This window comes from Somniosus microcephalus, chromosome 9 (assembly GCF_052327205.1).
Source record: "Somniosus microcephalus isolate GS21.2 chromosome 9, FLI_Smic_1.0, whole genome shotgun sequence".
Lineage (NCBI taxonomy): Eukaryota > Metazoa > Chordata > Chondrichthyes > Squaliformes > Somniosidae > Somniosus > Somniosus microcephalus.
This window is the reverse complement of record NC_140995.1, coordinates 108029920-108057410: the sequence shown is the minus strand read 5'-3', so window position 1 is coordinate 108057410 and position 27491 is coordinate 108029920. Positions and strand designations below refer to the sequence as shown.

Here is a 27491-nt window from a genome sequence, read left to right as displayed (position 1 = left end):
GTGTTGTTGCCTCCCAAATCCATGCCCATCTTTCCCACAATTCCATGTTTGAATCCCTCCAATCAGGTTTCCACTCTTACCACAGTACCGAAATGGCACTCATCAAAGTCACAAATTACATCCTTTGTGACTGTGACAAAGGTAAACTATCCCTCCTTGATTTGTCTGCAGCCTTTGACACGGTTGACCACTCCATCCTTCTCCAACGCCTCTCCACCATTGTCCAGCTGGGTGGGACTGCACTAGCCTGGTTCCATTCTTATCTATCTAATTGTAACCAGAGAATCACCTGCAATGGCTTCTCTTCCCGCTCCCGCATCGGTACCTCTGGTGTCCCCAAGGATCGATCTTTGGCCCCCTCCTATTTCTTATGTACATGTTGCCCCTTGGTAACATCATCTGAAAACACAGCATCAGTTTCCACATGTACGCTGATGACACCCAGCTCTACCTCACTATTTCTTCTCTTGACCCCTCCACGGTATCTAAATTGTCAGACTGCTTGTCCGACATACAGTTCTGGATGAGCAAAAATTTTCTCCAATTAAATATTGGGAAAACCGGCCCAATCAGTGGGTTCGGGTCTGCTGCTCGCCTCTGCTGACGTCTGTCAGCCAGCTGCATTTAAGGGGCCCATGCAGCCTTGTGTTTTTTAATTCCTACTCTGCTGCTTCTCGGTGTGGCACATCTCAAAATGACTGCTTCCAGACCAAAGGCATCGCCATGATTTGATGAGGACTCCTTCTTGTGGAGGGAGTGAGAGGGCACCAAGAGGTACTTTTCCCCTCAAATGGACGGAGGAAGCCTCCTCAGAAAACCAAGGCAGCCTGGCTGCAAATTGCTGAGGAGGTTAGCGCCAGGTCTTTGTGTTCGCGCTCCTGGGTTCAGTGCAGGAAAAGGTTCAATGATCTGCTACGCACAGCAAATGTGAGTATAAGATTACACTTACCTTCAATCTGCTCCCCATTTCCTCTCATCACCAGCACTCTGCCTTGTCAACCTACTCCTGCACATCCCACTTTACTCTTACATCCCTTGCACCCTTAACCATCCCTCTCTCTCTATGTACAGAATCACTTCACCATTCTACTATGCACCCCTCACACTTGCTATCACCGTTATGCAATGACAACAACTAACAATGCACAGGGAGGGCCCTTGGTATTGGCACCTCACTCCATCTTTGTCTCCGTCTAAGCATCTATGCTATGGATTCTCTACACTCACTCCAACATTCTCGCTCAAACTCCACTTGTCTCCCTCATTGCAGGAAAAGAGCCCACAATAAGAGGGAGAGGGGCAGGACAGGAGGAGTGCCACCTTCGATTGCCCACTTGACCACCGCTGAGGAGGCTGCTCTCGGCATTGTCGGAGGTGCAGAGGAGCTGGAAGTGGGAGATGGTGAGACGGGCGCCATAGAGCAAGCTGGTGACAAAATAGATTTGCAACTCTCTCATTTAGATTGCATGATTGACTGATATGGCATCTGATGTTCATACAGATTGAGTTCTAATCATCTGTACAATTCGATGTGCCTGCTACGTTAATATCACTTCTCTAATTCATGCCTTTACACCCCCACAGGACCATCGAGAGGCCCCCCTCCCCACTGTCCAGGAGGAAGAGCCGGAAGACTCCTCAGAGGAAGCTGCAACCTCTGAGGGCGCAGTGTCAGCAGAATTGAGCGCACCCAGCATCAGTGCAGAGACGCACACCTCGGTGGGTTATTCGCGAGATAGATTAGTGTTGTCACCTGGTGTATCACAGCTCACAAGTGAGCATCAGCAGATGGTGGAGACAGGGACAGCAGTGGAGAGTCCTCGTCGGAGGCCGCAGGGCGCTCCTAGCTCTGCTCAGCTGCATGTGGACCCTGTGCCTGTGGGATCATCCAGAAAGAGAGCGGTGCTGGAACTTCAGCAACAAGTGCAGGAGTCTCTGACAGGTTTTGCATCCACGGTAACTGCGAGTGTGCAGAGAATGGAGGAGTCTATCTCAAACATAAGCAATGCCATGGTGGAGGCAATGGTGCATGAACGTGCCACCATGGAGGGGTGGCAACCTCCTTGGAGGACACAAGTCGCTAGGCTCAACAGAGCTTAGTGACTCTTCTAAATAGATGGTCTGCTATGGAGGATAGATGGGCATCTATTGAGGAAAGACACCAGAGGTACATGGACGTCCCCGTTATGAGGACTATCAGTACTGAGATGGGTCCTCATGGCCCCACTGATGTGCAGCAAGGTGCTCTCCAGCTACTTGCTAGCAGTGAAGTGCGGGCAACCCATGAGGGGGATTTTGGTGGTCGACAACAAGGAAGTGTGCACTCCTCTCCACGTGCTCATGCTCCCATACCATTGCGGAACCCTCGGTCAAGGCCCAGATTCATCACCCAACTGAGATGGCCGTCTCGGCCCCTGCACGGCCGCAGGAGGAGCAGACTGTTGCCGAGCCCTCCCAGGCTCCCAAACCCAGAGGACGCCCGCAAAAGGTGTCAAAGCAGGAGCAGCATGAAAGTGAGCAATGTGCCTCAACATCTGAAGCCACAGGGGAAGCACCACGTAGAAGCACGTGTAAGAGAAAGTTAACACACAAAGTCACAAGGGTAGTCACTTGGGTATTTTGATGGAATACAAATTGAAGATTATAATCATAATTTCAATTGTAATAAAGAAATGCGATGGCAAACATTCAAAGAGTTGGCCTATGTGTGCCCAGAAATGGAAGTGTCACAGTGAGGTGTCAGGGTGCCTTTCATCTGCAATGATGGTGGCGAGAGTGATAGGAACCCACAGTTTATTGTACAGATGGTGTATGGTGTGTTAAGAACGTGGCAGCCACATGCATTTGCTTCGTAAACTTAAGTGAATCTGGCATGGATTAGTGCATCCCTTGGAACCCGCTGTCAACCAAACGAATTTAACCTCTGTCCCGCCTCCAAACCCGCCCTCTGAGCGCCGGCAAAATCGCAGCCAATGTCTCCCCCGCTGGTGTGGGGTGGTGCCAACCTGGTGCATCATGTGGCAGCCAGGGTGTACAGTGTTAAGTGAAGCAAATCTGGACATGGTGAGGCCACCGCTGGCAGCAATGTGCATGGGTGATGATGCCCTGTGACCAGTGCAGCATCAGTTGATTGCAGAGAAGGTTGGTGCTGCTGGAGTTTGGGCTGATCATGTTGGGATTCTGAAGACCAAAGTCAGATTTTTTCCAAGGGCACTGATGATGATGGAATAGATGGCAAGTGAGGTCGAGATGATAGAAGTAATGTCAATGTTGAGATAGGTTGTTCCAAGGAAGTGACAGTGGAGAGAGAGATTATTCCAAACACTTCAAAAGTGCATAAAGCTCAAAAGTGGGTTCCAAATACTGAAGGCTGAAGCTTCTGAGATTAGAAAGTGATCAGCTGTAAAATGATAGCTTTTATACAACTTTTGCAGCTGTCACCTAATGAAAGACATGGAGAGTTGTTCAGAACTCAACATACTTACCTGGCGTGATCCCCAAGCGATGGGAACCTTGTGGAAAATGTGGGAAAATGCTTTGTACTTGGTAAAATGGTGATTAAATTGCTTTATTAAACACCCTCTTAACTAACACAATTGCATGACCCGCCACTTAGTGCCATGTCTGCAAAGCAAAGGCAGAACTGGCACTAGGGAAACTCACAAGGAGGCAGGTTTAGAGTGAGATACCGCCCCGCTGTCAATCTTTTGGATTTTGACAGCGGACCCACCTCCGAACCAGACCTCTGAGCGCCGGCAAAATTCAGCTCCGTATGTGCAAATCCACACTGATCAAACTATATAGTTCTAATACAATTTATGGAAGAAATAAACCTACAATTCACAGTGCAGACTACTGTTACAGTGCAGGCTCTCTCCCAGCACTTTAAACTTGGGTTCACGGTAAAAAAAGTTAGTTACCATATGCAGATGCATTGCCCGTTGAACTGAAACTTGCTCTTTTTAGGTGCAAGTTGAATAGCGTGCTGTTGGATTAACGACTACTATTTTACCTTGGCATTTCAATCCAGAGATTGCATGGGTCGCTCTCCTGAAACAAAATTAGTCCACAATTTGGCAGTTCTCATAGAGTCATAGAGTTTTACAGCACAGAAAGAGGCCCTTCGGCCCATCGTGTCTGCGCCGCCCATCCCTCCCTGTCCAGTCTAATCCCATTTTCCAGCATTTGGTCCATAGCCTTGTATGCAATGGCATTTCAAGTGCTCATCCAAATGCTTCTTGAATGTTGTGAGGGTTCCTGCCTCTACCACCCTTTCAGGCAGTGAGTTCCAGCTTCCAACCACCCTCTGGGTGAAAAAGTTCCTCCTCAAATCCCCCCTAAATCTCCTGCCCCTTACCCTGAATCTGTGCCCCCTTGTTATTGACCCCCCTACTAAGGGGAAAAGTTCCTCTTTATCTACCCTATCTATGCCCCTCATCATTTTGTGCACCTCAATCAGGTCCCCCCTCAGCCTTCTTTGCTCCAAGGAAAACAACCCCAGCCTGTCCAGTCTCTCTTCATAGCTGAGGCGCTCCATCCCAGGTAACATCCTGGTGAATCTTCTCTGCACCCTCTCCAAAGCAATCACATCCTTCCTATAGTGAGGCGACCAGAACTGCACACAGTACTCCAGCTGTGGCCTCACCAGCGTTTTGTACAGCTCCATCATAACCTCCCTGCTCTTATATTCTATGCCTCTGCTAATGAAGGCAAGTATCCCATAAGCCTTTTTAACCACCTTATCTACCTGTTCCGCTGCCTTCAGGGATCTATGTACATGTACACCAAGGTCCCTCTGACCCTCTGTACTTCCTAGGGTCCTACCACTCATTGTGTATTCCCTTGCCTTATTTGTCCGTCCAAAATGCATCACCTCGCACTTTTCCGGGTTAAATTCCATTTGCCACTTTTCCGCCCATCTGACCAACCCGTTAATATTGTCCTGTAGCCTGAGGCTTTCCTCCTCGCAATTTACCACCCCACCAATTTTCGTGTCATCCGCGAACTTACTGATCATACCCTTTACATTCTCATCCAAATCATTAATGTAGATCACAAACAGCAAGGGACCCAGCACCGATCCCTGAGGTACCCCACTGGACACAGGCTTCCACAGTCACAAAAGCAACCTTCGACCATCACCCTCTGCCTCCTGCCACTCAGCCAGTTTAGGATCCAACGCGCCAAGGCCCCCTGGATCCCATGGGCTCTTACCTTCTTGACCAGTCTCCTATGCGGGACCTTGTCAAAAGCTTTACTGAAGTCCATGTAAACCACATCCACAGCATTTCCCTCATCCACACACCTAGTCACCCCCTCGAAAAATTCAATCAGATTGGTCAGACATGATTTACCCTTGACAAAGCCATGCTGACTATCCCCGATTAATCCTTGCCTCTCCAAGTGGAGACTAATTTTGTCCCTCAGAATTTTTTCCAATAATTTCCCTACCACAGATGTTAGGCTCACTGGCCTGTAATTCCCTGGTTTATCCCTGCTACCCTTCTTGAATAATGGTACTACATTAGCTGTTCTCCAGTCCTCTGGTACATCCCCTGTGGCCAGAGAGGTTCTGAAAATTTGTGTCAGAGCCCCTGCAATCTCCTCCTTTGCCTCACACAACAGCCTGGGATACATCTCGTCCGGGCCTGGGGATTTATCCACTTTTTGGCCTGCTAAAACCGCTAGTACCTCCTCCCTCTCGATGCTAATATGTTCAAGTATGTCACAGTCCCCTTGCCCGACTTCTATATCTACATCGTCTTTCTCCATAGTGAACACTGAGGCAAAAAATTCATTTAAAACCCCACCTACTTCATCTGGCTCTATACACAGCTTGCCACTTTGGTCCCTAATGGGCCCTACCCTTTCCCTGGTTATCCTCTTGCCCTTAATATACTTATAAAACATCTTAGGATTTTCCTTTATTTTGCTCGCCAGTGTTATTTCATGGCCCCTCCTCGCCCTCCTAATTTCCTTTTTAAGTATGTCCCTGCACCTCTTATACTCCTCTAGGGCTTCCACCGTCTTTTGTCTTTTGTAACTGCCAAAAGCCCCCCTTTTTTTCCTAATGCATTTTTGTATATCCTTTGTCATCCAAGGTTCCCTTTGCTTGTTGGTCCCACCCTTGACCTTTACAGGAACATGTTGGTGTTGTACTCTCTCTATTTCCCTTCTGAAAGCCTCCCACTGTTTTGATGTGGATTTTCCTATAAGTAGCTGCTCCCAGTCCACTTTTGCCAGATCCTGTCTTATCTTATTAAAATCGGCCTTCCCCCAATTTAGAACCCTGATTTCCGGCCGTCTTTGTCTTTTTCCATGACCACCTTAAATCTCACCGAATTGTGGTCACTATCGCCAAAATGCTCTCCTACAGACACTTCCACCACCTGCCCGGCTACATTCCCTAGAATTAGGTCCAGTACCGCCCCCTCTCTTGTAGGACTTTCTACATGTTGGCTGAAAAAGCTTTCCTGGATGCACTTTAAGAATTCTGCTCCCTCCAAGCCTTTCACACTCTGACTATCCCAATTTATATTGGGGAAGTTGAAATCCCCCACTATTACTACCCTATTATTTTCACACTTTTCTGATATCTGCCTGCATATCTGTTCCTCTATCTCCCCCTGACTGTTTGGGGGCCTATAGTACACTCCCAGCAAGGTGCTTGACCCCTTTTTGTTTTTAAGTTCTACCCATATGGCCTCATTAGAGGAACCCGCTAATATATCATCCCTCCTTACAGCAGTAATAGACTCCTTAATTAATATTGCAACACCCCCTCCCCTTTTACACCCCCCTCTGTCTCGCCTGAAGATTCTATACCCCGGATTCTATACCCCGGAAAGTTCTATCAAGAAACTTTCAGCAGAGCCCATGATGAACATTACACAGAAACATAGAAGATAGGAGCAGGAGTAGGCCATTCGGCCCCTCAAGCCTGCTCCGCTATTCAATGAGATCATGGCTGATCATCCAAATTCAGTACCCCTTTCCTGCCTTCTCCCCATATCCCTTGAGCCTTAAGAAATATATCCAACTCCTTCTTGAATATATTTAATGAATTGGCCTCCACTGCCTTCTGTGGTAAGAATTCCACAGGTTCACCACTCTCTGGGTGAAGAAATTCCTCCTCATCTCAGTCCTAAATGGCTTACCCCTTATCCTCAGACTATGACCCCTAGTTCTGGACTCCCCGGCCATCGGGAACATCCTTTCTGCATCTAGTCTGTCCAGGCCTGACAGAATTTTATAGGTTTCGATGAGATCCCCTCTCAATCTTCTAAACTCCAGCGAGTACAAGCCCAATCGACCCAATCTCTCCTCGTACATCATTCCTGCCATCCCAGGTATTAGCCCGGTGAATCTTCGCTGCACTCCTTCCATGGCAAGAACGTCCTTCCTCAGATAAGGCGACCAAAACTGCACACAATACTCAAGGTGCGGTCTCACCAAGGCCCTGTACAACTGCAGCAAGACATCCTTGTTCCTATACTCGAACCCTCTTGCTACGAAGGTCAACATGCCATTTGCCTTCTTAACCGCCTGCTGCACCTGCATGCTTACCTTCAGCGACTGGTGCACAAGAACACCCAGGTCTCTTTGCACTTCCCCTTCTCCCAATCTATTGCCATTCAAATAATAATCTGCCTTCCTGTTTTTGCCACCAAAGTGGATAACCTCACATTTATCCACATTATAGTGCATTTGCTAGGTTTCTGCCCAATCACCCAACTTGTCCAAATCGTACTGGAGTTTCACAACATCCTCCTCACAGCATACCCTCCCACCCAGCTTTGTCTCATCTGCAAATTTGGAGATACTACATCCAATTCCCTCGTCCAGATCATTAATATATATTGTGAACAGCTGGGGTCCTAGGACCGATCCTTGCGGTACCCCACTAGTCACTGCCTGCCACTCGGAAAACGACCCGTTTATTCCAACTCTTTGCTTTCTATCTGCCAACCAGTTCTCCAGCCAAGTCAATACCTTGCCCCCAATCCCACGTGCCTTAATTTTACAAGCTAATCTCTTATGCGGGACCTTATCGAAAGCCTTCCGAAAGTCCAAATACACCACATCCACTGGTTCTCCCTTATCTATTTTACCAGTTACATCCTCAAAAAATTCCAGTAGATTAGTCAAGCACGATTTACCTTTTGTAAATCCATGTTGACTTTGTCCGATCCTGTCACTGCTTTCCAAGTGCTCTGCTATTACATCTTTTATAATGGACTCTAGCATTTTCCCCACTACTGATGTCAGGCTTACCGGTCTATAATTCCCCGCTTTTTCTCTACCACCTTTTTTGAATAGTGGGGTAACATTAGCTACCCTCCAATCCATGGGTACTGTTCCAGAGTCTATCGAGTTCTGGAAGATGACCAGCAATGCATCTACTATCTCCAGGGCCACTTCCTTAAGTTCCCTAGGATCTAGATTATCAGGCCCTGGGGATTTATTGGCCTTCAATCCAGTCAACTTCCCCAACACTATTTCCCTACAAATACTGATTTCTTTCAGTTCCTCCCCCTCATTAGTCCCTATGTTCCCCGACATCTCTGGGAGGTTATTTGTGTCCTCCTGTGTGAAGACAGAACCAAAATATGTATTTAATTACGTGGGTACAGAGTCCACCCAGCCCCTCCCCTGCCACAGTGAGCAAACAGGTAGGCTAATAGAGACCTGGAGATACTGGGGAAACCAGCATTAACTATATTCCTTGCTGTGAATCCAAGTTCAAAAGTGTTGGGAGAAAGCCTGCACAGTAACACTTGTCTATACACTAAATTGTAGGCTTATTTCTTTTGTAAATTGTACAATTCAAAAGGATTCTTCAATATACCAGATCAAGGAACTTCTTACCAACTGGGAAGACAAATCTGTTGTTAAATGAAGTTTAAGCAACAACCTCCCAGCCATTCTGGTGGTTTTGCTTGCTTTTAACACTTCCCTTACATGTCAACCAGCTTGCCTTTTCTCAAACAGGCAGCTTGGTTCAGTGAACAATCAGTATCTGACAAGAGTCTGCATTTGTCTCATGCATTCAATATTTCAAAGCCATGAGGCGATTTCTGATGCAACTGACTTATGAACATAGATGAACAGCACTAGATGTTTTTTGTACACCGGGCTTTCTCACCACAAATATATCAACCAACTACAAAAAATAAATTTACCATAGTCATATAAAAAGATAGACAGAAATGTTATGCTTTAAAGCAAGACAGATCCCCCCATCCCTCACAACAAGGTCTTTCTTATATTCACCATTTACCAACCAGAGATTGTAATTCAAATCTGCAAAGGTATAGTGGAGTGCCTAAAAACAAACAGCAATCTGTACCCCCTTTTAAGCAACTGATTACTCACCAGAAGGACTCGAACTGCCATCATAGCAGCAGCTCCTGTTGACACTGTACTGTCCATCAGAATAACATAATCCACACTGATATCCTTAGGTAATCGAAGATAATGTAGCTATATAAAAGTAAGATAAATTAATCAATCCAAAGCCACCAAAAAGCAAGACCATTTTCATCTTTTTTATTTTTTGAAACATCTAAATTAATTCGCGAACTGCATACTAGAAATATTTTTTTTCTAAAATTAATCAACCAGAAAATTGTCCATATTGAAAATAGTTAATCTCATAAGAACTGAGACATACAGTATACTAGATCCTGGAAAATAGTTACATAATTCCAGGTTCTAGATCCTATGGGAATAGGCTAGGACATACAGATGCCAGTATAATGAAGAACTGCATCAAGCATTTGCTTATAGGTGTTGAAGCCTGAAATCCATGATCTTTCAATAGATTTACAAATTTTCTCCACTTCTATTTGAATAGTGAGCATTTGGTATTTAATTTCAAAAAGAATTAAGAAATCACCTCGGCGGATCCAGTGTGGGCGAGGTCGGTGGTGGGTCATGGCCCCGCTGCCCAAAATGAATTTACATTGATAGGGCTTGTTAAGCCCGCCCAGCGCGTTTCCTGGTCCAATTAGAGGAAGCTGGTCTGGTGACGTCATTCATAACACGTCATCAGCCGGTTTCCTTAAAGGTACCATGGCCACCTTATTTTTGACGTTTGTGCTGTCAGTGTTCTACAGCATTGAAGTGCTGCAAACACTGAATCACTGCACAGAGGTGCAGTGCTGCACCCAGGTTCTCCCATGACTCCGTCCATATGCTTATGGAGAGAGTCACAGCACGCAAGGAGGTCCTCTTCCCTTCCTATGGGCGGAAGAGACCACCCCAGGAGACCAACAGCCTGGTTGCACATTGCACAGGAGGACACAAGCAGGGATGTCGTCAGGAGAACCTGGGTGCAGTGATGCAAACCCTTCAATGATCTCATTAGATCATGAAACGTTAGTACAAAACCACACTCACATTCATCCTCCTGTGCCTCTCATCACAGCCCCCATCACTCTGCCTTCCCTACCCTACTCTTGCACATCCTTACTCGCACCAACTTACCTTGCACCTCCACCCATTCTTCTCTCTCCATCTACATTATCACAGCCCCATCTCACTCGCCACCCCTCACACTCCCCCCTCATCCTAGTCCAATCATACCAACTAACAACACACAAGGGTAACCACTTGGGTGTTTTATCCAATGTTAATGTAAAGTTTCTGTTAATGTGCTGTCAAACATGGAGACCTTTATTTTCAACACTTTCTGTTCTTGGACAGATTTGTGTGCACATTTGGAAGTGGCTTAGTGAGTTGCAGTGAATGGCGAGACATAATTGTACCCCCCACAATGGTGGGGAGTGTGAAAGGAATGGTTTGGACATTGTAGAGATGCTTTACGGTGTTGGTGTGGGGTGGTGCCAACCTGGTGCATCATGTGGCAGTAAACATAGAAGATAGGAGCAGGAGTAGGCCATTCGGCCCTTCGAGCCTGCTCCGCCATTCAATGAGATCATGGCTGATCATCCAAATTCAGTACCCTGTCCCTGCCTTCTCCCCATATCCCTTTAGCCTTAAGAAATATATCTAAATATATTCAAGAAGGAGTTGATGAATTGGCCTCCACCGCCCTCTGTGGCAGAGAATTCAATAGGTTCACCACTCTCTGGGTGAAGAAATTCCTCCTCATTTCAGCCCTAAATGGCTTACCCCTTATCCTTAGACTATGACCCCTGGTTCTGGACTCCCCTGCCATCAGGAACATCCTTCCTGCATCTAGTCTGTCCAGGCCTGACAGAATTTTATAGGTTTCGATGAGATCCCCTCTCAATCTTCTAAACTCCAATGAGTATAAGCCCAATCGACACAGTCTCTCCTCATAAATCATTCCTGCCATCCCAGGTATCAGCCTGGTGAATCTTCGCTGCACTCCCTCCATGGCAAGAACGTCCTTCCTCAGATAAGGCGACCAAAACTGCACACAATACTCAAGGTGCGGTCTCACCAAGGCCCTGTGCAATTGCAGCAAGACATCCTTGTTCCTGTACTCGAACCCTCTTGCTACGAAGGCCAACATACCATTTGCCTTCTTAACCGCCTGCTGCACCTGCATGCTTACCTTCAGCGACTGGTGCACAAGAACACCCAGGTCTCTCTGCACTTCCCCTTCTCCCAATCTATTGCCATTCAAATAATAGTCTGCCTTCCTGTTTTTGCCACCAAAGTGGATAACCTCACATTTATCCACATTATAGTGCATTTGCCATGTTTCTGCCCAATCACCCAACCTGTCCAAATCGTACTGGAGTTTCACGACATCCTCCTCACAGCATACCCTCCCACCCAGCTTTGTGTCGTCTGCAAATTTGGAGATATTACATCCAATTCCCTCGTCCAGATCATTAATATATATTGTGAACAGCTGGGGTCCTAGGACCGATCCTTGCAGTACCCCACTAGTCACTGCCTGCCACTCGGAAAACGACCCGTTTATTCCAACTCTTTGCTTTCTATCCGCCAACCAGTTCTCTATCCAAGTCAATACCTTGCCCCCAATCCCATGTCCCTTAATTTTGCACGCTAATCTCTTATGCGGGACCTTATCGAAAGCCTTCTGAAAGTCCAAATATACCACATCCACTGGTTCTCCCTTATCTATTTTGCCAGTTACATCCTCAAAAAATTCCAGTAGGTTAGTCAAGCACGATTTACCTTTTGTAAATCCATGTTGACTTTGTCCGATCCTGTCACTGCTTTCCAAGTGCTCTGCTATTACATCTTTTATAATGGACTCTAGCATTTTCCCCACTACCGATGTCAGGCTTACCGGTCTATAATTCCCCGCTTTTTCTCTACCACCTTTTTTGAATAGTGGGGTAACATTAGCTACCCTCCAATCCATGGGTACTGTTCCAGAGTCTATCGAGTTCTGGAAGATGACAAGCAATGCATCTACTATTTCTAGGGCCACTTCCTTAAGTACCCTAGGATCTAGATTATCAGGCCCTGGGGATTTATCGGCCTTCAGTCCCATCAGTAGGGTGTACAGCATCAAGTGAAGTAAATCTGGCCATGATGAGACCATCCTTGGCCTCCCAGGCAACAATGTGCTCGGGTGCTGATGCCCTCTGTCCTGTGCAGCACCAGGTGATTGCGGAGAAGGTTGGTGTGGCTGCTGGTGTTGGGACAGATTGTGGTCGGATGCAGAGGACCAAGGTGAGACAGTATAAAGGGCATCCACATTGATGGAATAGATAGCAGGTGAAGTACAGCTAAAGAAGCAATGTCAATGGTGAGAGGTTGTTCCAATGAAGTGACACTGGATGGAGAGTTTGCTCCAAATACTTGCTGCCTGCATAAAGCTCAATCTGTGTTCCAAAGGTGGTAAGCAACAGCTTCTGCACTTGGAGCAGTGAGTGGGAGCTTTTATAGCACATTTCAATCTGTCAAGTAATCAGCTGATACAATGGCCATTCAACTCCCACCTCAGGTTCACAGATGTGGTTCCCGAGCAACGTGGACCCCGAGGGTGAGCAATTAAAGTTAAAAGGTAAGGTTAAAAGCAATATTAAGGGTCTGTCAACAACCCAATAATTGGTTTAATTGTTCGCCCGCCTCTGCGGGTCGGGTCGGAGATCACACACACATGCCATTGGGAAAGGCACATTGCGGCGGGATGAAATTTCCCACCCGCTGACCCCCCGGAAAATTCTGGCCAACGTCTCCATTTAAAACATTTTCTTCCTCTCAAGGCTCTTCTTGGACATTACTTTTTCTGAGGCCAAGAAGGTACCCACCAAGGCAAAGCAGGTGGGCACTGAGCCATACAGAGCCACAAGATCCCAGATTTTATTCTTGATGTGTGCTCAATTATTTAAGGTTATCCAGAGCTACAGTAAATATACCAAAATTGGCCTCCGTGCCCCAGAGCCAAGGAAAGTGGGGTAGGTTCCTGATCATTATCTACTGACTCTAGCCTACAACGACTCTTTATGTTGGCACACACATGAAGAATAGCCACTTGGACAAGGTACCAGAGAGTTGCTGGAACCATATCCTGGCATAAGCCATCACCTATGATTCTACCTACAGGAAAGGAGGGAAGAAAACTAGGGCAGGAAAGAGGAGGAGAAAAGAAGCAACACAGACTGTCTATCCCTCTATGGGGAAGCATCCTCCGTCTGTTTTGCTCCAAGAAAATCCAGGCAAAATTGGCAGGCACAAACCCATTTTACCTGTTTACATACAGGATTAAATTCTCCAACATGTAATGCCAACAGGTTGCTTAATTAAGAGTACTTAATTTCTACAAATGCAGTTATACCAATAGGTAACTAGAAAATTACAAAGCAATTACAGGCTTAAAAGATAGGTAAAACCATCAGGGTTGCTGCTATTTGTACAAAAGTATTGAACAAATAGATTAATTAAGAGAATATATATTGATCATGCGGCTGGTTTAAGAGGTTAAGCAGACTCTTATTTCAGATACAACATAGAAACGTTCCACTGTATTTTATAGATTATAAAAGAAATTATTCAAGGAAAGACAATTGTTAAGATTAATTAAGCTAGACCCCCCCCCCCCCCCCAGCATTGTAACAGTATATTAACAGTATATTATGTACCTCAGGCTCCCCTGTGGCATGGTTAGTCTGAATAAGAATCTTTCCTAATCTGATATCCTTGCACACTGCCGTTAGTGCCTGCTCCATTGTTTCACCAGCACGAAGAATGGAGACTCCAGTTATCTAAAGAATAAGGAATAATTTATTGTTGCAATACTGAACTTACAGATGGCTACACAAAGTAGCCATTTCTCTTATTTTTCTACCCTCTGCTCCTAAAGAGGCCGAATCTTGCTAGGGTGTCTCTTCATGGGCACTAGCAGCTCTCCACTTCATTCTCAAGTCACCATTCTTCACATGTAAACATCGACAGTGATCTTCAGCAAGCTGTTCACAATGAAGAGCATCACATCCAATCATATTTTAACCCAACATTCACACAAATCACATTCCAGCAGAAGTCACTGGACAAGTGATCAGTAGCAGGAACCCTGGCTGGGTTGCCCCTCCCTAGCCTACATATACAAAGGTGAGTTCATAGCACCAAGATCAGCTAACTCGGCATACATCAGGAATCAAACCAGGAGTTTCTGGTCTGTGACCCAGCCTTTATCCACTAGGTCACCAACAAGTCAGTCAATAAGCTAACATATATGTAACTATTGCATATATACAGTAGAAGTATGTAACTGTATATTACTTGTTATTTTATTTGTAATAAAAATTACTTCAAATTTTAAACTTTAAATGAGGTCTGTTGAAACAGTCCATTACTTTCAAAGAAGTCATCTAACTTCGAGTAAATAAAATAAGAAAAAGATTGCAACTCAGAACTAAACTAAAAATCTTTGTAGATAACTTTGAATACACACAATACTTCTATCTTTTAGAAATATCACTGTCAGTTCTTCGCAAACAGTCTCCTGGGTGCTTTTGAGATTTTAAAAAATGAATCTTCTCAAAATTTTCCACCCGCAATGATTTGAATAGAAAGGCTCCTTATTGTATCTGAAGAGCATGTTACAAGGACTCCAGAGTCTTGGGAACAAAATCTAGGCCCACACTCCAGTGTCAGGGGTGCCGCCTTTCGGATAAGATGTTAAACCAAGGTCCCATCTACCCTCTCAGGTGGAAGTAAAAGATCCCATGGCACTATTTCGAAGAGCAGTGGCGATCTCCCCAGAGTCTTGGCCAATATTTATCCATCAACTAACACCTAAAAACAGATTATCTGGTCATTATCACATTGCTGTTTGTGGGGCCTTGCTGTGTGCAAATTGGCTGTTGTGTTTCCTACATTACAACAGTGACTACACAGCTAAAAGTACTTCATTGGCTGTAAAGTGCTCTGGGTTGCCCCGAGGTCGTGAAAGGCGCTGTGTAAATGCAAGGTGTTGTTGATAAAAATAAATAAATAATAATTTTTATTAAGAAGGGCCAGTAGGGCAAACAGACTTGTCTGATTTACATAGATCAACCAAATATATCTGGCTTCTTACCATATCCTTTGATCTCCTCTCTCCAGAATGCATCGAATTGGCCAGTTATATTAACCACTTCAATGGTCTTCCCTGGCAACTTATTCCACAACTATTACTCTCTGGATAAAATAAATCCTTCTAACTTCCTTTCTTAATCCTAGACTTTAATTTTAAAACCCATGTCCTGTTATTTGAGCCCTTTACCATAGTGAACAATGTGTCTGGATTTATTCTGTCAGTTTCCTTTATAATCTTGTAAAGTAGATCAACATGAAATCCTCCTATTCTCCAAAGGGCTTACCTTACCCCATAAATTCCTGATCATCACTTTTTACCTCCTTATCCTCTCGAGAGCAAAAAATTTCATCCTGTAAATAGCTGATGAAACCATCACACAATACTAATGACGGGGTCTGACCGAGGCCTTATATAAAAACAATACAACCTCACTTGATTTGTACAATCCCTCTGCTAAAGTAACTCAGTGTGTTAGCCTTCTACAGTGGCATTTTACTCCAGCAATTTAAAATGAACATTAATAACCAGTAAATGTTAATGACCTCCTCGACATCAATGGTGGATGCTCACCCTTTTTCCACCAAATCGCTTTCCTTCATACAGTTCTCCTTGAGGTGTTTCCACTGTAACAGGCTATAAATATTCATCACAAAAGGAAAATTAGTAATCACTTAGGAACTATTTTGCATTGTTATTTTCTGACAGTAAAAACCAATACAATAAATGCTGGACTTGTGTCAGACTAGAACACAGCTCAAGATGTGAGCCTCATTCTGTCTCCTTGTTTCATTTCCCTTGTCATCTTACAAAGAAAGACATCATAGAGGAGGTTACAACACAGAAACAGGCTATTCTGCCCAATGAGTTAATGTTGGTGTTTATCCTTCACATGAGCAGTAGTCCTGATTCCATGTGCCCACTCTGAAGGCAAAGTAGAATAAAGGGTAGATGGGAACAACCAGCTATTTAACCTTTTCTTAAATGTTGAGATGGTCTTTGCTTCAATCACTAACTTTGGTAGTGCATTGCACAGCCAAACAAGCCTCTAAAAATATTTTTCCTGCGCTCGGTCCTAAATCTCTTACATTTAATCTTGTATCTTTGTTCTAGATCTCTCAACAACTAGAAACACAATGTTTCCAGCTACTCTATCCCATACCTTCATAATTTTAAACACCTATCAAATCACTCCTCAATATTCTTTGTTCTAATGAAAACAGCCCCAGTGGTTAAATTTTGTCAAGAATGGTTAAACTCCGCTTCCATCATTATGAAACTAAATCACACCGCAAGTATATCAGGCTAAATGCAATGTTATTTTTTGCACATCAGGCCCAATACCCTCAATGACTTCAATGACAAGCACAGTAGAAAAAAATTACCTTGAGTGGCAAGAAGGAAAGAGCGTGTTCAATTAGCAACCTCATTAATCTCTTTGAATAGAAGATGAACTCATCTCGACTTGTGTCTTTATTTCTGTGCAACAGACAAGAAATAATCAAAAGAATTACATGCAGTATTTCTGAAATGTCAATTGCAGTATGGCAGTTTTAAATCAAACGATTGCTCATAGATTAATACTTACAGGACATTTTTGAAAATGCTAATTGAAATCTACATACCATACATTAACTTACCATCCAATTAAAGCAAAAATAAATCCATTGTTCTCTACATAACTAAATTGGATTGATTATTGTAGGGTTCAAATGTCACAGTAAACTGCAAGAGGAAAGCTTTAGGCGTCAGCCTTGGCTCAGCAGTATCACAGTCACCAGAGTCAAAAGATTATTGGCTCAACACCCACTCCAGAGACTTGGTGTGCAAATTGGCTGTCGTGTGGGCCCTCATTACAACAGTGACTACATTTCAAAAGTACTTAATTGACTGTGAAGTGCTTTGAGAAGTCCTGAGAATGTGAAAGGTAATATATAATTTTTAAGTGGTCTAAAAATGCATTCAAACTAGGTTAGATTACTGCTATGCAATTGTTACAATTTATTTTAGATCAGCTGGGTGTCTGACAAAAGTAGAAATGCATCAGTACATTTAAGTGTCTCCAAATAAAGTGGAGAAATCTACAAACACTTTGTTTGCCCAAAATGGAGTGTACACAATCTCCTTGCAAGGATATATCCCACAAATCTAAATCCAGAGAGCTCAAGTGCAGGTTGGCAGAACCAAGGCTTACAAATCTCCAAGTGTATGCAGTAGTACTGCTGAAGTATAAGCAGTTAAAATCGCCCAGCTTATCAGAACATAAAACTGGTAAGCTTTCATTGCTTGTCCAGCCAATATCACTATACCTATTAGGGCACTGATTTGCAGGATTATCTGGAATCTAGTGGCAAGAATCCTGACCGCCCACCCCCACCCAGTGATAGATATGTCTACTTCCTCCAGGTTCCTTTAGTGAGCCAGGTTGGCTGGTAAATCAACAGTGCCCTGGACTACTGTTGACCTGGCTGGTTCAGGTACTGAATTACCAAACCTACCACAGAAGGTTGAGTTGGTTCTGAGTTTCTATCAGGCATGTCATCTTGAAGCCCCTTCACTCTCAAGCTTGTAAGAAAATGGATGAGCCTTACTGGTGACAGCAGAAACCAGGATCTCCTCACATGTGATGTGATGAGCAGCACAATGTACCATAACATTGCAACCATCCCCCTAACCAAAGGGTGAACACACACCATAACCCGCTGAAAGGTGGTTCCACCAGTTAGAAGTGCACAGCTTCAGCAGCAATTACTTATCTATCTTCAACCCAATCATAGAAAGCACCAAGACCTGGATATTTGAGCATGTGATCTCATACCTGACCTCGAGGTAACATTTTTCAGCAGCTATAATCCCAAGTCTCAGCTTTTCTTTATCATATATATGACAGGCATCTCCTTTCGGCACAGTGGGAGGACCTACACTGGCTAACTCCTTGATGGTTCTAGGTATCAAAACCTAATGCCACATACAGGAAACTTTGTGCTATCCGGCACCGACGGGACCGAGCTGTTGCCGTCCCATCAAAACTGCCGGACAAACCAGCGCTAATGTTAAAACAAACCCTGTTGCTTAACAGCTTCTAAACAGTCGGCCGTAGCTTGCAAGCGTCTCTGTAGCTAAGCAACAGCTTTAGCTAGACCTTGCAGAGCCTGACTGGTGAAAGAAAAAAAACTTACTGAACTGACTCCTGAATTTTGCCGGTGGATCGAGCATTCTGGACAGTTAACCTCCGGATAAACCAAAGTTTCCTGTACTAGGTTTACTCATCATCAACTGCTTAATCCAGGTCTTTAACAAAGAGGCGTGCCTGTTGTGATGCTGGCTCCCCCTCCATGGCATTCAGTAACAGGTCAGGGTTTGTACTGTGAACACTATCTTTATACTGCAGTGTAACTCATAATACAAGATTAGAGACAAGTGCCTCACATTACAAGGGATAGTTATATACCTTCCATTTATCTGATCAAATAGCTGTGCTAGAAGCAGCAGCAGGAAGGATTTTTGAAAATTAAAATTCTTATTTATGGGTTTGGATCCTTCATGCACTCAAGTAGTTGGCCCCAGACTTGACAATGGCTGTAGTGTAGTGGCAAGGCTATTTCTCCATTAGCTACATAAATGAGATAACTCAAGTCAGTTTTCCTCCCCTTTTGGTAAGGTGCTCTGCCCCTGTAATTATACATTTATTCTTAACTATGCTAAAGCATGTCTAAAATTACCTGATAATTGTGTGCATTCCTCTAACCTGTGGAGTGCTTTCAAGGACACTTAGCTTATCTGGCAGAGGTTGTCCTTGGTGGGCAGATGCCAGGGCTGCTCTGTAAAAATAAAAAAATGTTTACCAGGTGAAAATTTTTACCTGAAAACACTTCCACCAAGTTGAAAATCAAGTCTTCTTTCAGTTAGCAGTACTGTTAGAGAATACCGCAAGACCATTCTCTCATTTGTCACGAACTACTTGACCCTACAATTGACAGCTAGCAAAACTGTGGTTCTGTACTTTTAAAGAGATGCCATTCTTTTTGTTGGCATTCTAGACTTAAAAAAAAATCTTCGATAGGTTATTCAAATTAGATTATTTCCATAAAATTGTTAGTTAGGCTGATACACAAAATGGCCACTAGGGTGACATATCAGAGGGTGCTCGGTGCATGTGGAACCGTATTCCAGTAAGGAGTCAATGGCCTAGAAATTCGGTGGGGTTAGCGCCCAATTAGAGGCGTTAGAGGGCCTTGCGCCGGAATTATAGCCGCGATCGAAATTGCGTTGGGCCCTACCATCGGCGTTAGCCGGTAGCGCTGCGCCGGCACCGATGACGTCATCGGTGTGCGCAGCGTCCCAGTTGCCGTGGTAACGCGGCCGGACGCCCAAATTCAGTTGCGGCCGCCTCGCCCGTGGCAGCCGCAACCAACGATTGTTCAACGGGATGTTGCAGCACGTAGCGCCGGCGCATTAAGGTGGAGCGGCGGCCGGCCGCTTTCCCGGCGGCCGCCTGCCCGCACCTCCCTCCCCGGACTCCTCCACCACCCCTCCGCGGCACTGATGTGTGTGGCCCGCGAGCCCGGCACTTCTCCGAGGTGCCGGGCTCATTTGTCGGGTGAATCGACCGGTCAGCGGTCGGCTGCAGGCAGCTCCTCCTTAACAGAAGGAGGAGGCCTGCAGTACCCCAGCCTGCCGCACCGCATCGGGTGCCGCAGCGGGGGATTAGCGCCGCAAACCTGCATTCAGCGCCATAGCGAGGCGCTGAAACCCTCCATTAGCGCCCGCAGCCGTCTGGGCGCGGGGCAGCTGAATTTTTGGCGGGCGCAGCGGCAATTATCGCGGGCGCAAAATTTCGGGCGCAAAAGCCCTGGCGGAGGCAAACCTAATTTCTAGGCCAATGCCTTTAGGAAAGGAGATGATGGGAGAAAATAAAAAACAATGCTGAAAGTGTAGCAACTACATATACTTACAAAATTGTTCTTTTTAAAATTTTACATATTATTTTCATGACAGCAAACTGACTTATTTTTAGCTGTCAGCAGAGAGCACTATACACCTATACCCAGGTGGTAATCCCTTAATTTTGTTTTGTACATTGACTGTACCTACTTTATATGACTAATCGCAGTTACTCAAGTCATCTTCTGAACAGAGAAAATAATAATTTCCTTTCTGATACTATACATTCCCAGTATGTTTCAAATGGGATAAATAGATTTTTCTTTTAATATGAAGGTGAATATAACTGACAAAGCATCGCAGCCCAAAACATCAATCTGTTTTCTCTTTTCAGATTTGGATGACAATTTTCTGTTTTTTCCCCTTTCAATACATTATATAGTTTCAAATGCAAGACCCACAGGAAAGTCCATAGGTTTCACCCACTTGTTTACTGGCTACTCCTCTCAGTGCCACTCACATTGCAGCAGCTGCTGCTCCCCGATCTACAGGAAATACTGGGCCCTACGGCTACCCCATTCCACAATCCCCTGACCCCTCGTCATTGTTCACCCTAACCCCGCACCTCTCGCCACTCCATCTCTCTCTCTTTCTTTCTTTCTTCCTTGCCCCCCACCCCATACTCCCAAAAATCAGCCAGTCCCATTAAGTGGGACACAGCTCTCTGTAGAGGGTGGGATGGAGGGGCGCATAATATCACCAAGCTGGAGACTTCTTTGCAGCAGCAGCCAGGGAAGTAACAGAGTCGGGGGGGGGGGGGTGGGGGGGGTGGGGGGTGCTGCTGCAGTGGTAGGAAATTTAAAGGGCAAGGTTCTCTCAGGCTGCTCGTAATAGTGCCCAGCAGACATCTGGCCCATTCAGAGAGACTCCTGGGCAATCATAATCCCACACCATCATCCCTGTCCTTGTTGATCTACATTGGCTCTTGGTCCCCCAATACCTCAAATTTAAAATTCTCATGCTCGTGTTTATTTCCAATCGTGGCCTTGGCATTCTTGATCTCAAACTTCCTCCAGGCCTATAACCCTCTTCCCCTGGAATTCTACATTCCTCTGACTCCTGCCTCTTGTGGCATCCCCTACCTTCCCCCCACCAATGGGAACCGTGCTTCAGCCACCTAGGCCCCACACTTTAGAATTACCTCACTAAACCTCATCCACATTCCTCTTCATCTTGAAGACCCCCCTTAAAACCTACTTCTGATCAAGCTTTTGGTAATCCCAAATATCCCTTTCTTTGACTCTGCGTCCAATTTTTTCCCCATATACATTTGAAATGCCTGGAGATGTTTTTCTACGTTAAAAGGAGCTATATGGCAACAAAATGCACTTGTACTTGCAGAATTTTCTTTCTTAATATATAGTTTCCAGCCTGATTCTTCTTATGCAAATAATTTAAACAAGCATCTATTGTTGCTTTTATAAGCAAGGCGTTGGGGGGGGGGGGGGGGCGGGAAAGAAAGAGATCAGTTGCAGAGCTAATTGCACTCTGCAGAAAATAGTACATTTTAACGATGTATGCACTAACAGAAAATATACTTCATATGCTTCTGCCTACCCCCCAAGCTAAATTTCAGACAGTATGGCCTTTTTCTATAAAGCCTTTGTTGGTTTGAGTAATCACTTAAGTTTATCATTCCCTGGTCTTGATGGGACATATTTTTATAAGTCTCTCAGCCCTCTGTGCCATGATATATATCTATCCCGATCAAAACAGTTTGTGTAATATGCGTATTTTTGATTCTCTCTGATTTGTTTCTCCATTGGAGGACAACCAGAGAAGGGATGACTCACTAAAATTAACTGCTGAAGCAATATATGGAAATATCTATTTCATACACAAGTCATTCTACTCCTCTAGTGCAACAAAAGCATCTTTAAATGGAATCCTATGACTGTTTTTGAAATGTACAGATTTAAAAAAAGGCAGGATTGCAGTTAATGGTGTGCCTCAATAGATTAAATTCTTTTGAATCCCAAAGTTACATACTTTAATCTGTCAGGTATTAAAGCTAAACTACAGAAAGACACATCTCAAAAGGTGGCTCCTATAAACAGTAGCCTGGAGAGAAAAGAAGCTACAGGAAAACATTTCAAAGATATTTGACAGTCAACAAATGTAACTGGCAAACTGATGTATTCAGGAGGTCGACAGCTCCCTCACTTGTCATTGGTACCATGTCCCCACCAAGTCACTCCTCTCCCAACACCCTTCATTTCCCAATACAGTTCTCACTGACTACCATCATCCCACTCCCAAAAAGATCACCCATGGCCTATCCTCTCCAACTACTGCTCCATGTCTATCCTCTCTTTCCACTCCAAAGCACTTGTATACATCATTGCCTTTCAGCTCCCTGCTCAGTCTCCCACAACTCCATCCAAACTCACCCAGTTAGTTGATTTCTCAGCCCAAAGTCCACGGTGACTGACATGCTATCCTTCCTAGTCCTCCTCAACCTCGCCACAACGTTCAACGTGCTGATCACACAATTTCCCTCTACTACCTCCCCAGTCCATAGGAGTAGAACTATGTAAGGGCAATTCCATGTGTCCCAACACAGCAAGCAAATCTCCAGAACTACTTCTCCCTCATATGGTCGCCTCTGGAGTTTCTCAAGGATTCATCCTTAGTCTCCTATTCATCCTCATTTACATGCTACTCCTCTGTAACGTTAACTGTAGACACGGGTAGGCACAGGTGTATACATTCATATGTATACTGATGACATAAAGCTGCACTTCTCCAATGCTGCTTTGTTCTCACGACTCTTCCTCCATCATTCTTAGGCAGTCCCTTGGAACAGAGGATGACTTGCTTCCACATAAAAAATGAGTTCTCAGGTGACTGATGAGTCCAATGCGGGACCTACTGTCCGTCACGGGTGGGGCAGACGGAGGTTGAAGGGGCGGGTGGGTGGGTGCTTGGGTTGACGTGTGCTCCTTGCGCTGGGCTTCCGCTTGCTCCCGGCGAAGAGACGCGAGGTGTTCAGCGCATTCCTGGATGCTTCTCCTCCACTTTGTGCGGTCTTGGGCCAGGGATTCCCAGGTATCAGTGGGGATGTTGCACTTTTTCAATGAGGCTTTGAGGGTGTCCTTGAAGCGTTTCCTCTGTCCACCTGGGGCTCTCTTGCCGTGCCGGAGCTCAGAGTAGAGCGCTTGTTTTGGGAGTCTCGTATCGGGCATGCTGACGATGTGACCCGTCCATCGGAGCTGATCGAGCGTGGTCAAAGCTTTGATGCTGGGGATGTTGGCCTGAACGAGAACACCGACGTTGGTGTTTATTTTAAACACAAGACAAGATAAATACAGAATACCTTCAAAATCCAGTGTATACACAGAAATTTACTGCACAGAAGGAGGCCATTCGGCCCATCGTGTTTGCGCCGGTTGAAAAAGAGCTATCGAGCCGAATTCCACTTTCCTGCTCTTGGTCCGTAACATTGCAGATTTCGGCACTTCAAGTGCATATCCAAGTACTTTTTAAATGTGATGAGGGTTTCTTCCTCTACCACCCTTTCAGGCAGTGCATTCCAAACCCCCACCGTCCTCTAGGCGAAAAGATTTCTCCTCAACTCTAATCCTCTACCAATTATTTAAAATCTATGCCCCTTGGTTATTGACCTCTCTGCTAGGGGAACCACTCTATCTAGGCCCCTCATAATATTAAGTCTCCCCTCAGTCTCCTCTGTTCCAAAGAAAACTCCTCCAGCCTATCCAATTTTTCTTCATAGCTAAAATTTTGCAGTCCTGGCAACATGCTCGTAAATCTCCTCTGTAGTGCAATCATATCTTTCCTGTAATGTGGTGACCAGAACTGTACACAGTACCCTAGCTGTGGCCTAAATAGTGTTTTATACAGTTCTAGCATAACCTCTCAGCTTTGATATTCTATGCTAATAATATTATAGCTAATAAAGGAAAGTATCCCGTATGCCTACTCAACCACCTTATCTACCTGTCCTGCTACCTTCATGAATCGTTGGATGTACACTCCAAGGCCCCTCTGTTCCTCTACATTTCTCAGTATCCTACCATTTATTGTGTACTCCCTTGCCTTGTTAGCCCTCCCCAAATGCATGACCTCACACTTCTCCCGATTGAATTCCATTTGCCACTTTTCTGCCCACCTGACCAGTCCATTGATATCTTCCTGCAGTCTACAGCTATCTTCCTCTATCAACCACATGGCCAATTTTTGTATCATCTGCAAACTTAATCATGCCTACTACATTGAAGTTTAAATCATCGCTATATACCACAAAAAGCAGGGGACCTAGTAATGAGCCCTGTGGAACTCCACTGGAAACAGCCTTCCAGTCACAAAAACACCAGTCGACCATTACCCTTTGCTTCCTGCCACTGAGCCAATTTTGGATCTAACTTGCCACGTTCCCTTGGATCCATGGGCTTTTACTTCTTGACTAACCTGCCATGTGGGACCTTGTCAAAGGCCTTGCTGAAGTCCATGTAGACTACATCAAACACACTACCCTCATTGACCTCCTCAAAAATTTCGATCAAGTTAGTCAGACATGACCGTCCCATAACAAATCCACGCTGACTGTCCTGGATTAATCAGTGACTTTCTAAATGATGATTTATACTGTCCCTCAGAATTTTTTCCAATAATGTACAAGCTCCAACCATCCACATATCTATATTCTATTGGTTGCATATACAGGAGACTTTGGTTTATCCAGAGGTTATATGTCCAGAATACTCGATCTAATGGCAAAAATCAGGAGTCGTTTTCTATAAGTTTTTTTTAGTTCTCGTTGCTTTTTCCCCCCCCAGTCAGGCACTGCAAGGTCTGTAGCTATAGCAACAGCTTCAGCTAGAGACGCTTGCAGCTGCAGCCGACTGTTTTGAAGCTGTTGCTAAGCAACAGGGTTTGTTGATTCACACGGAGCTTTTCAGTTCTGTATCTCTCAACATTAACACTGGTATGTCCGGTACTTTTGATGGTACGGCACCAGCTCGGTCCAGTCAGTGCCGGATATCAGAAAGTTTCCTGTACTAAAGACTCCTGTTACACCAGCAGGTAATGGAAATAATGCATGCCAATTCAACTTTATTATGCTCAACAAATGTGTGGTGAAACTATCGTTAAAAATAAACGTGGGTCAGGTAAGTATGTGGCATGTATGGAGAACAAATAATTGAGTTATCCTTAAAATGCTTATACCTTGCAACGCATCAAAACCCAAAGACCAGGCGACTGCAGTTAAAGCAAGGAGGCTTTTAGGTAGTCTTTTATTTATATAGTGGTTTTGGTCTCAAAGCACTACATGCACTACTTTGAAGTGCAGTGCCTTATGAATATCAAACTTACTTTGTTCACTCAGCTTTTTTGTATTCAAAAAACCTCCAACTTTTTAGAATTACTTGTGAGGAAAGCCAAGACAAGAAACAACTTAAAATGCAAAGAAGCCAAACAGCAAGAAAAATAAAATTAACTGCAAATTAACATTAAGAGTTGGAAACAAAACTCAAAATACACAAGTTGTCCTCACATATCCCAGCGAAGTTTCCTCTGTTCAGTTCAGAATTATTCAATGCGAGACAATTGATGAAATAGTCATGGACAGAAAGAGAAGACATCTATATTAGGTGCTAGCACAAAGAAAAGCTCATAAGTACTGAGAAAGCATTAGGGAGCTGTCCAAAATTCATTTTTGTAACAAGGCATTTCTGGAAAGAGAAAGCGGTCAATTTCCTGACAATAACCCATTAAATTTTGTAAAGAAATCAGAAAATAAGTCACATCATCTCTTTTCCCCCTTCCCCATATATCAGTTTCAGGAAAACCAAAAATATTATAGTACAGTGCTAGTTCAGATCACAGAAACCCCACAGTGCAGATAGAGGCCATTTTGGCCCATCGAGCCTGCACCGACACATATCCCACCCGATCCCTGTAACCCCTACACCAACAGTTATGAAGAGTTTTATATAGTTCCTTATCAAATGCAAGAGCTATATAAAAAAAAATATACGTGTTACTTCACAATCTCGAGTTTTTTTAAATTTGTTCCTGGGATGTGGGCGATACTTGTAATGTTGCATTTATTGTCCACCCCTAGTATTTGAGAACAATATGACATTTATTTATCTAAATGACTTTTGGACATAACCCAATTGCTAGTTATTTAGATGGTATTTTGCATTCCACTTTAATCGCACAAATACAACAATCCGTACAATCAAATTTGGAAAATTTTCACCAGTTATATTAAACAAAACTTGAATTATTTGAAAGCAAAGCTGATTTGTTACTCAAAAGATCAGCTTTAATGCATTTTTCAGTCAGTTTGGGCAGAATACAGCTTAAAATACAAAGCACAGCCAATTCATTAAATTTGAGTACAGAAAGCACTATGTATTTGTGGCTGAAAACACCACTGAAATAATCAGTTTCTGTAGTTGGCTCTATGCATCTAAACATCTTGACATGTTATTAAAAAGGAAGGAGGAGGTGCTTGAAACAAAGACAGGCTGAGGCACATAGTAGCTCTAGTCAGATGAAATTTTGCTCATTTTTGAAAGGCCATCAGTGGTGCCTATAGCTTCATCATGTTCCTTCTTCCTTTTTGCAGGCTAAAAACCATTACTCTTCTTGTCATACCTTACAGTGATTTCACGCTGTGGTGATTACAGTAAATTCGTTCAGGATTTATCAAGTATTTCATTACCACACATGGGAGGAAAGAAATAAAAATGAAAGTCATTCTCATTAGCAGGATCATTCAATATCAAGCTGCAACTGTTCAAGTACAAAAAAGCATTCTGTGTGCATTTTGCCATGAATAAAGCCAGTCTTCACTTTTTTGATTGATATTATGGTGGTGGCCATTCTTCCTAAAATATTCCATTATATATATCATATTGATTTGAGTAGAACTTGAATATACATGTCGCAAATAAATGCTTTTTACTGCAATGAAAATTGTAATATAGTCTGATTATTTACATTTTTTCAATTCTGTTTTATAGCATGGAATACTATAGAGTTTTAGTAATCATTTTTGCTCAGTAGAAAATGTGCATTTGAAAAA

At 44.1% G+C, this 27491-nt stretch overlaps 1 protein-coding gene across 4 annotated transcripts in view; it reads right to left on the bottom strand.

Moving 5' to 3' along the window:
* Positions 1–27491, bottom strand: part of LOC147112577 (uridine-cytidine kinase-like 1) — a 119765-nt gene that overhangs the window by 20262 nt on the left and 72012 nt on the right. For 3 of the 4 annotated variants that reach the window (XM_085996970.1, XM_085996969.1, XM_085996967.1), the window contains exons 8-13: positions 25950–25969; positions 19213–19311; positions 16876–16969; positions 16064–16126; positions 14055–14177; positions 9376–9483 (exon numbers count right to left, since the gene is read on the bottom strand). In XM_085996970.1, coding sequence (XP_085853096.1) covers positions 9376–9483; positions 14055–14177; positions 16064–16126; positions 16876–16969; positions 19213–19311; positions 25950–25969 — 507 coding nt within the window. Of the gene's footprint in view, positions 1–9375; positions 9484–14054; positions 14178–16063; positions 16127–16875; positions 16970–19212; positions 19312–25949; positions 25970–27061; positions 27079–27491 lie in introns of all 4 variants that reach the window. The other variant, XM_085996968.1, reaches the window with a different exon arrangement.